Source organism: Harpia harpyja, chromosome 9, assembly GCF_026419915.1.
Source record: "Harpia harpyja isolate bHarHar1 chromosome 9, bHarHar1 primary haplotype, whole genome shotgun sequence".
Classification (NCBI taxonomy): Eukaryota; Metazoa; Chordata; class Aves; order Accipitriformes; family Accipitridae; genus Harpia; species Harpia harpyja.
In genome coordinates, this window is record NC_068948.1 from 24,393,868 (window position 1) to 24,404,028 (window position 10,161).

General features: G+C 64.9%; 2 protein-coding genes across 5 annotated transcripts; both read left to right on the top strand.

The window, feature by feature from the left end:
* Positions 1-50: 50 nt before the first annotated feature.
* VSIG8 (V-set and immunoglobulin domain containing 8) lies at positions 51-6,142 on the top strand. 3 transcript variants are annotated; one of them, XM_052796084.1, is made up of 7 exons: positions 51-1,103; positions 3,041-3,216; positions 3,731-3,932; positions 4,022-4,186; positions 4,454-4,576; positions 4,700-4,853; positions 5,409-6,142. In XM_052796084.1, exons 1-7 carry the CDS (start codon positions 677-679, stop codon positions 5,578-5,580), a joined length of 1,419 nt encoding a protein of 472 aa, XP_052652044.1. In that variant the 5' UTR covers positions 51-676; the 3' UTR covers positions 5,581-6,142. The 3 variants fall into 3 exon arrangements, with proteins under 3 accessions (XP_052652044.1, XP_052652045.1, XP_052652046.1); XM_052796085.1 differs by having other exon boundaries at positions 4,718-4,853; XM_052796086.1 differs by having other exon boundaries at positions 987-2,635.
* A 1,221-nt stretch (positions 6,143-7,363) lies between these two features.
* CFAP126 (cilia and flagella associated protein 126) lies at positions 7,364-9,913 on the top strand. Of its 2 annotated transcripts, none has more exons than XM_052796087.1 (5): positions 7,364-7,424; positions 7,499-7,561; positions 8,065-8,181; positions 8,296-8,472; positions 9,149-9,913. In XM_052796087.1, exons 1-5 carry the CDS (start codon positions 7,398-7,400, stop codon positions 9,689-9,691), a joined length of 927 nt encoding a protein of 308 aa, XP_052652047.1. In that variant the 5' UTR covers positions 7,364-7,397; the 3' UTR covers positions 9,692-9,913. The 2 variants fall into 2 exon arrangements, with proteins under 2 accessions (XP_052652047.1, XP_052652048.1); XM_052796088.1 differs by having other exon boundaries at positions 8,101-8,181.
* The last annotated feature ends 248 nt before the right edge of the window (positions 9,914-10,161 follow it).

Below are 10,161 nucleotides of genomic sequence, written 5' to 3' on the forward strand. Positions count from 1 at the left end.
CCTTGGGGTTTGAGTAGCCCAAAGGCTCATTGTCCGACCTGCTCCACTCCCTGGACCAAGGTCACCCCTTGCCCATCTCCCCACATCCACTGGGTGAAAGCTGTCAGAGGTGGCCCCTGTCCTTGGAGGAGCCAGGAGCATCCCCAGGCCCTCGGCATGGCTCAGTGTCACCACCAAAGCAGTGTGGGTGTTCCCAGCCCACGCAGGGTAGCTCAGGTGGTAGCTCAGGTAGAGTCCCCATGAGCCAGACAGGCTCTTCATGCACACAGCCCTGGCCCCGGCTGCCCACAGCTGCATCAGCCCTGGCAGTGCCACCTTCTCACCAATGTGTCACCTCCGGACCCTGTGGCAGTGGCCTTCTGCAGGGGCAAAGCAAAGAGACCGGAGCATGACGCAAACATTTAAAATCCATTTGGATAGGGACTGGCAGCTTCAGAGAGCCAGGATCCCATAGGAGTGGCTCTGATTAATTGTCAGAGCAGCTGAAAAATAAGGAGAGCTGGCACAGGTGAGACTGCCCAGGGCACGGGGACAGCTCAGGACTCTGCTGTGAGCCTGAGCCTCCTCCAGGCTGGGTAAATACGAAGGACAAAATGCTGAGCCTCTTGTTATCTGTCTCTTCTCCAGCTGCTGTGTGTCCCTGTGGTGTGACATCCCTTCTGGGGCATGGGCTGAAATGCATTACTGGCTCTGCAGGGCATCTGCTGCCTCAGACCTAACCCCAAGCAAGCCCCTGCAGCCACCAAGCTCTCTGGGACCCTTGGGGCTTTGGCACCGGTGCCCAGCCCACAAAGTATCTGCAGTGCTCTGTGCCAGGCTCAGCTGTCCATCCCCGGTCCGCAGCAGCCACATGCTGGTCGTGTCACTCTTGGTCACTGCCTTGGCCAGGCAGTCGCAGCCTTGTTCTAGGCCAGGCTTAGCCCAGAGGGTTTCAAAGCCATTGCGCCGGCCACGCCAAGGGGGCTGTCACCACCGGCGGGCGGCGAGCTGGTGTGGAGCGGCTTCCCCACCCTTCCTGCGTGAGCAGGGCTCCCTACACCGAGGAATGCAGGAGTCACTGGCCGGGGAGCCAGCACCGCGCCAGCAAGGAGCCCCAAGCCACGGTGAGCCACGGGCCCGTCACGGCGGGAACGGCCACATGGGAACAGCCCCAGCAGGCGGCACCCCTCACCACGTCGGTGCTGCCCCGGGGCCAGGCCACACACAGGGGCCCTGAAATCACAGACGGGGCAAAGCACGTGCTGGGTTCAACCCCAATTCCCAGCACAGGGCCGGTAAGGGTTAACTGGCAGCGGTGAGCTCAGCTTGGGGCCAGTAAATGGAGCAACTCTTGGCCTCAGGGAGTGTTTGGGACTGGCTGGGTGGTGCTGCCAAGCCAGCTGGGGCAGTCATGGTGTGGAAAGTACCAGCATCGCCGAGCTGTGCCGCGGGGCAGTGCACAGGTGAGCTGGACATGGGGCCTGACCCTGGCCCACAGCACCAGAGCAGCCCAGTGTGAGGGCTCAGCCCTGCCAAGGGACATGGGCATGGAGAATGCCGAAGGCTGGGGCTTGCCACAGGGCTGAGCATCCCCGTGTGGCTCCCAAGACCTGCTGCAGAGTGTCCCTGTCCCAACTCCTCCATCTGCTGCTGAGCATCCCTGTCCCAGCTCCTCCATCTGCTGCTGAGCATCCCTGTCCCAGCTCCTCCATCCGCTGCTGAGCATCCCTGTCCTAACTCCTGCCCTCCGATCCCAGCAGGTTTCAGCCCCTCTCTTCCTCCCCTCCAGCTGTCCCAGTCTCCTCCAGCCACACTGCTTGTCTCCTCCACTGTGCTGAGCATGACCCAGGGTGTGCTGCCCCTGTTGCTGCTGTGCCACAGTGTCCCCATGCAGTGAGCCATGGCCTGGAGCACGAGCCAGGTCTCTGCACTGAATTTCAGCAGTGCCACCAGCACCAGCGTGAGCTTGGTGGGTGCCACGGTCCCCAGATGGCTGCATCCCCGTGCCCGCTTGCTGAGGGGGCAGGACCAGAAGAGGGATCTGCTGGAGCTTAAGCCCATGGTCAAACCACACCTTTAAGCTCTTCCAATTGCCCTGAGTCCTGCCCCAAGACCAAAATCCTTTCAGGACCTGCATGGGGCCAAGTTGGCACTTCCATGCAGCCACGGTGCTCAGCCATGTTCCTGCAGGGTCACAGGCAGCCTTTTCCCACCAGGCACACTCATCCCGCCAGTACCCACATCAGGGTACCAGACACTGGGCACCATGGGGTCCACAGCCCCCCTGATCCCTGCTCTGCTGCTCCGGGTGCCCCAAGGGTGTGCTGGTGCCTCCTGCCTACGGTGCCTGCAGTGACCCCCCGGCCCAGGTCCGGCTGGATGGGAGGCCATACCATGGCGATGCTTAATTACCAGGTAGGGAGTGGAGCAGGGCGGCATCGCTCACGCACAGCTTGGAGCCACTCAGTCATCCCAAAGGCATCCGCCCCACAGGGAGGAGCACCCTGGCCCAGCATGTAAAAGCAGCCCCGCACGGCCGGCTGCCTTGTCGCCTCGGAGCCTCCTCTGCTCCCGCTCCTCCTCACCACCCAGCACGGCTGCAGCGTCATGGCAGGGCACGGCGCCAGCCTGCTCCTGCTCCTGGGTCTCATGCCAGGTAGGCACTGATGGATCCCTGCACTTGGACCTGCTCCTGCAGCAATGCCACCGAGGATGGAGGGGTCCCTGCCCAGCCTTGGGGAACCCCAGGGTGCTGGATACATCCCTGGTTCTGCCCTGACACACACCTGTCTTGGCCAGAGCCAGGCGGGTGGCATTGAGCCCACCAAGTCCCTTTGTCCCCGATGCAGCTTCACAGGACCCAGATGGTGCCAGCCCTGGTGGGTACTCAACCCCACCAGGACACCCAATCCCTGCAGGTGCCTGGCCCTAGGAGATGGCTTCCTGCCCCATTCCTGCTCCCCGCAGGTTGGGGTGCTGCCAGGTGTGGGGTTGGGGGTGCATTGTGGCACAGGTTTGGGGTGTTCCCCAGCCGATGCGATGGGTGCCGTTCTCTCCCCAGCTCTCCTCCTGGCTGTCAGGATCAACAGCAAGGGCCGGGAAGTGCTGTACCTGGCCAAGGGTGACTCGGTGAAGCTGGGCTGCCCCTATGTCCTCGAGCCTGAAGACAACGGTCCCCAGGGTGTGGGCATCGAGTGGATCCAGATCACGCCCGAGCGGCCTGGACCGGAGAATGTGGTGAGTGTCACTTGCCCCAGCAGCTGCCATCCCACCATGCAGGCAGGGCAGGCAGGGCTGGGATGGACCAGATGGAGCCCAGCCAACCAGGCAAGGACAGGCAGGACAGGCAAGGTCTGGCAGGGCAGGGAAGGACCAAGCAGGGCAGGGAAGAACCAGGCAGAGCAGGCAGGGCTTGGAAGGACCAGACAAAGCCCAGCAGAGCAGGCAGGACAGGCAAGGTCTGGCAGGGCAGGGAAGGACCAGGCAGGACAGGCAGAGCAGGGAAGGACCAGGCAGAACAGGCAGAGCCAGGCAGAGTCTGGGAGTGCTGGGCTGGGAAGGACCAAGCAGGGTAGGGAAGGGCCAGGCAGGGTAGGGAAGGACCAGGCAGGGTCTGACAGGGCAGGGAAGGAACAGGCAGGGCAGGCAGGGGCAGGAAGGCACCAGGCAGTGCATTTCCTTCCCCAGCTGGCAGCCCCAGGTCCCCCGACCTGGACCTGCCCTGGCCAGTCTCCCCACTTGTCCCGCCCAGTTCCTGTCTTACCACGACCACCACGTCAACTACGGCAGTGGCTCAGGGCTGCAGGACCGGGTAGCCTTCGTGCAGAACGACCCCAGCCAGTACGACGCCTCCATCCGCCTGGCCGACCTGCAGGTGTCCGACACTGGCACCTACCAGTGCCGGGTGAAGAAAAATACCGTGGCCGTGCACGAGGTCATCGTCACTGTGCAAGGTGAGCTCCGCCCTGCCCCATGCCCCCCTCCCAGGTGCTCCAGCTAGCCCCCAGTGGCCCTGGAGGTGACGGTGTCCCTCTCCCTGCAGAGAAGCCAGCCACCCCGCAGTGCTGGACCGAGGGGGAGGTGATAGAGGGGAGCAGCATCCTGCTGCGGTGCTACAGCCGGGGAGGCACCTCCCCGCTTGCCTACCAGTGGGCCAAGCTGGCTGATGGCTACGGCGGGGGACGCCTGCCCTCCGGCACCATCCAAGGTGGGTTCTGGCGGGGCTGTGCCCACCCAGGGCGCTTCCCCGGGGGGCTCTGCTGGGTGCGGGGGATACTCATGGGTGGGGTGTCCCTGCCTGTGAGTGCATGTGTTGGTGGGTGCCCAGGGCTGTGTGCACCAAGATACATGGGTGTCTGCATGCACCTGTGTTCATGGATGTCCGTGTCTGTATGTGTCTTGTCCCTGTGCACCAGTGTCCCTGTGCACCCATGTCCGATGGTGGGGCTGATGGGGCTGTCTCTCCCCACTGCAGGACGTGCTCCTGGCGACCTGTTAATCCGTAGCCTGTCGGAGGTGCATGCCGGCATCTACCAGTGCCGCGTCACCAACCGCGTGGGCTACTCTGTGTGCCAGCTCAACCTCAGTCTTGTGCCAAGTAAGTGCCACCACGGGCAGGACAGCGTGGGCAGGGTGCTGCTGGGGGCTGGCTCTGAGTGCCAGTGTGCCACCGGGGGCATGGTGACCAGTGGGCAGCCGGTGGGGAGGCCGGCGGTGACAGGCTGTGCTCCTGCGGCAGGAGGAAGGCAGGCGGGCATCATCGTGGGCTCTATCCTGGGGTCCCTCCTGCTTCTCAGCCTGCTCGGGCTCCTCATCTGGGCACTGATCTGCCGCTACCGCCGGAAGGAGTGCCAGCGAGCCTGCAGCGACTGCAGGTGAGGGGCATGGGATGGGTACAGGGCCAGTGGGCACCGGTGGGTGTCACTGGGCACTGACAGGCATCACTGGGCATTACTGGGGACTGATGGGCACCCACAGGCACCGCTGGGTACCACTGGGACCCGATGGGCACCCATGGGCACTGCTGGGTGTCACGAGGCACTGATGGCCACCATGGATCACCTATGGGTACCACCAGACAATGATGGGGACTAACAAGCACTGATGGGCACCAATGGGTGGCACTGGGTGCTGATAGGTACCACTGGGAACTGCCAGGTACCAATGGATCCCAGTGAGCACTGGTGGGTGCCATCAGGTAGGTACTAATGTGTGCCAGAGGGCACCGATGAGCTGATGAGTGCCACCAGGCACTGGCTGGCAATGATAGAAACCAGTGGGGTGCCAGTGGGTGCCACTGGGCACTGCCAGGCACTGCTGAGCATCCATGAGCACCAAGGGGTGCCACCAGTCACTGATGGGTGCTGATGGGTGCCACTGGGCACCACTGAGCACTGACAGGTGCCGCTGGGGCTTCCCTCTGCCCACAGGAGCAGCACAGGTGGCACCATGACCCGCACCTGCAATGTCTGTGCCCACCACAGCTACTCACCCCACGGCATCAGCTACATGCAGTGCCAGCACAGCGACGGCGACGAGCGGGCAGCTGCCCTCATGTGCAACGAGGGCATCCGGCACCAGGTCGCCTGCCCGGCGCTGTAACCCCCCGCTGGCCCCGTGCCCACCCCCGATTCGGCTCCACAGGGGGAGTGACCGCGAGCCCAGAGCCGGCAGCACCGCCGGGATCCGGTGCCAAGCGGCGCAGGGCTCTGCTGCCGGGGCTCGCCGTGCAAATTGAAGTCAGGAATCCAGCTCCTTCCTCCCCCCCGAAACAGCCCCGGGCTTCCAGCAAACTTCGTTTGGGTTCATCAGTCTGTTTTGTTGGTTTTCTTTTTTTTTTGGCCTCTTTTTTGTATGTCCCCCCCACCCCCAGCCACAGCCCGGCTCTCGGGGCGGCTCCCGGCCCCGCTCCTGGAGGCATCCCTCGCTAGTGCAGCAATATTTATTTCTCTCCGGCCCGTCCCCTCGGCGTCGAGCAGGGACGTGGCAGCCCCGAATTGCCCAAACTGGCTGCCGGGCAGCCTCCTGCCTCTGGCCCGGCGCCACCGGCGCCCCCGCATTGACTTTAGCAATTGGGTGTTATTCGAGACGAGATGCCATTGGCACCAGGATTTGCAGTTTGGAACAAGAAAAAAATGAAAAGAAATAAACTAAAGTGAATTCAGCGCTGTCCTGTTGCATCTTGCCCCTCCCCGGCTGGGCAGCCCAGGGAGGAGGCAGCTGCCCACCCCGGCACTGCATTCGGGAAGGTCCCGGGGAGTCGGCAGCACCGATTCACCGGAAAGGTGGAGGGAAGCTCGTCCTGGGATGGGTCCCATAACGCCATGGCAGTGGCAGGGCACCCAGCACGTTCCTGGCAGCGCCCGTCCCAGTGTCCCAGCGTGGACGCTGCTGACACAACCCCACAGCACCCATGGGTGCTTTCTGAGGCTGCTGCCAGGGCATGCTGCCATGCAGCCCCAGGTGCCCCACGCCAGCCAGGACGCCAGGCGAGCTGGGACGTGTTGGGGAGCTGTCACCTGGGGGCTGCTGTGACAGCTGGCAGGGGATGGGGAGGCAGGACGCAGCCACCTCAGACCCTGAGCACCCCCCACAGCAGGTGGGAGGGAGAGCCTCGAAAAAGGAGCGAGGGCAGCCCCATCGGCAAAGGTGCCCAGACCCGGGGTGCCCTAACCCTAATCTTAATCCTAACCCTAATCCAGTGCTGCCTGTAACCCTAACCTTAATCCCCAGCCTGACTCACACCCTAAACCTGACCCTGACAATAACCGTAACCCAACAATAACCCCTACCCTAACCCCAATACTAACGCTAACCTTAACTCTGACCCTAACCCGGACCCTGGCGCTAACCCTAAACCTCATGTCAGTCCTAACCCTCACATTAACCCTAACCCAGGTGCTAACCCCAATCCTAATCCAACTCCTAATGCTAAACCTAACCTTACCCCCACACCGGCCCCAGGGCTGCGAGCAAGCAGGGGGCTCCCACGGGGCGGGGGCTGCCGCCGCCGACCCCGGCCCTAAGGGCTCAGTCCTAACCCGACCCCCGCCCCGCAGACACCCCCCGGCCCGGCCGCAGCCATAACTCCCGGCCCTGAGCCCGACCTCAGTCCTGGCTCAGCCAGAGCCTGAACCCGAACCCCGGCCCTTCGCTCCCTTACCCGACCCCGACCCCCACCCCGACCCTGACCCCGCCATCGCTCCAGCCCCAGCCCGGGCTCCTCCCGCCTGGTGGGCACCGGCACCGAAACCCGCCACATCGCCCGGCCGCGGCGCGGAACAGCTGGCGCGGACGTCACAGGCCACGCCCCCGCCTGCCCGGCCCCGCCCCGCCGGCAGCTCCCGTCGCGGCCGCCAGGGGGAGCGCGCGGCGCGACGTCACGCGGGGCCGTTGCCAGGAGACGTCGCGCGCGGCGTATGGCGGCCCGCTACGGCGCGGGGCAGGTGGGGGTGCGGAGGGGGCCCGGTGCCGGTGCCGGTCCAGGTCCAGGCTCTCACCGGCCCCGCTCTCCCCGCAGTACGAGGACGCCTTCAGGCCCCACCGCCTGCAGAACTGGAGCGTGCTCCGGACCGGCCGGCAGGTACTCCCGGACCGGCCCCCCTCCGGGACCTCCCCCAGCCCCCTAGGACACCCCGGGACCCCTTCAGCCCCGGCCTGGACCCCAAGGACCCCCTGGTACCCCCCCTCAGACACAGTCCGGACCCCCGGAACCCCCCTTAAGCTCTGGCCTGGATGTGCCCTGGGACTCCCAGGACCCCCTTCAGCCCTGGCCCGGACCCCCAGGACTGCCCCAGCACTCCCTCCAGCCCCGGCCTGGACCACCAGGACCCCCCGGGACCCCCCTCAGCTCTGGCCCAGACCCTGCCTAGGACTCCCAGGACCCCCCCTCAGCCCTGGCCTGGACCCCCCCGAGACCCCTCAGCTCCAGCCTGGATCCCCAGGACTCCCTGGGATCCCCTCAGCTCTGGCCCAGTCCGCCCTGGGGCCCCCCTCAGCCCTGGCCCAGACCCCTGGGACCCTCCCAGCCCTGGCCTGGACCCCCAGGACCCCCCCCAAGCCCAGACTGGACCCCGCCCCCCCCAGGACTCCTGGCCATACTTCCACCGCCTGCTCCCCCAGTGCCCCTTGCTGCGGGAGGGCTCCACGCTGATCATCGCGGATGACCGGGGGCACCTGCTCCCCACCGTGCCCCACTCCCAGGTGAGCCAGATCCACGGGCACCTGTGGGGGGCCGGAGGTGACGCCTCCTGCCCCTCAGCCTGCACCGGGGCTCCCTGGAGCCCCAACACCCTCCCCTCCCCCTCTTCCTCTTAGGCCTCCCCATGGGGCACATTTGTGGGGACCTGGGACATGCCGCCGAGGATTCCCCCGGCCAGGCTGGACCTGACCTCCCGCTCAGCCGCTGCTGCCGCACAGCTCATGGACAGGATCCGCCAACCCACTGCCCTGACCCACGCCTGCAATGGTCTCCGGACGGAGATCACCGGGAAGGTAGGTGTCCCTCTCTGGGCGTCTGGCGACTGCGCCCATTGGGGCTCCAGTGTGGCCCACGGACATCTCCAAGGGTGGCTTCATGAGCTGGTGCAAATCACGGTGGTCCCTGTGCTGCAGGAGACGAATTCTGGGAGAGGGTTTCTAGGGCTGGGGATGGCCCACGAGCAGATTTCAGGGGTGTTTTGCACAACGAGGCAGTGCCCAGTGCTTGGGCCACCACCTCCCCTTGCTCTCGGGACGGGGCTCCCTCCGCTTCACCCCAAATCCAGGCTCCACTGCTGGCAGGGTGCCTGGGCCGCCGCGGCTGATGCAGCGCCGGCAGGAGGAGCTCACAAGCCACCGCTCTCCTCCCATAGAAAAGCATCCAAGAATATGGACTGCCCTGATGTGGAGGCGTTCCCGGACCCCCCAGCACTCCTTTTCCACTCCCTGCTTTTCCCTGGGGACTGCAGCAGCAGCACCTTGTCCCCGGGCAGACCAGCCCCTGCCCCAAGTGCTTGGGTGAGCCTAGCACAGAGCCTGGCCCTGCAGCGAACCCCTCCACGGCAGTGGGGGCTGGCCCAGACCCACCTGCCCCAGCATTTCTGTCCGGTCCAGTCGCCACCCCCCTTCTCCCACTGCCCCCCGGCCCCATCTTTGTACCACGAGCGTAGCACACGTCTCCCTCGCGCAGCCCCAGGAGCCTTGGTCGGACACACAACCTGCCAAGGAACCTTCCCGAAGGAGCAGTCAGGCATCCAGCGAGGGTATCCAGCCTGCTGGGCCCCCGCCCGGGGCACCGCTAGAGGAGCCACCTGGCCCGGGAGCAGGAGCCGCGGCATTGCTCTCCCACAAGCTCGGCTGCACAGAGGTCCGGCTGAAGGCAGACGCGTCCCCAGAACCCCCAGCTGCGCGCCAGCCTTGCTCCCGGCAGGCCAAGCATGAGGGACAGACCCCACGCTCCCACCAGCCTGCTGTGCCAGACCTCCGACGCGGGGACGCTGGCTCGCCCAAAATCCCAGCCTTGATCCACCCTGCTCTGAGGGAGGCCAGCCCTCGGCAAGCCACCCCGCCGCAGGTCTGCGCTCCCAGCCAGGGGGGCTCCGTGGAAGCTGAGCCCCGGGGGGGCAGATCCCCCAGGCTCAGGGCATCACCTTGTGTGGGATGGGGAGAGGCCAGTCCTGGAGGAAGCACCGCAGATGCAAGAGCCAGGCAGCCATCTCGCACTGTGCTGTGAGCTGGCTTTGCTCCCCTCCCTTCCCCTCCCCAGCAGCTCCCAGCCTCTCCTGCCAACCATCCACCCCTTTGGACATGCATACCAACAGAAAACACCTTCCTACCCCCAAGGGTGAGGAAGAGGAAGGTGTCAAAGAAGCCTGAGTGAGGCTGACACTGGGAGACCACATGGCCTGCACTTGTGCTTTTGTGGCAATGGGAAAAATAGAAGTTTAAAGAAAAATAAATCCCTGTGTTTGGTTTCAGTAGCTCAGGGCAGAGCCCCAGACCAGTCCAGGCTGCGTGAGTCTGCACGGTGCTTCGGTGTTGGATGTGGTGCCCTCTCCGGTTGTATCTCAGCTCTTCCCATTTAATAGCATCTCATGCTGGAAGCGTGGGACCAGCTGGAGGACTGGAGCTATGCATGGCTCACCCGGCCTCTCCCCAAGCTGAGCAGCAGAAACCCTGCCATTGCAGGCTAGTTTCATCCAT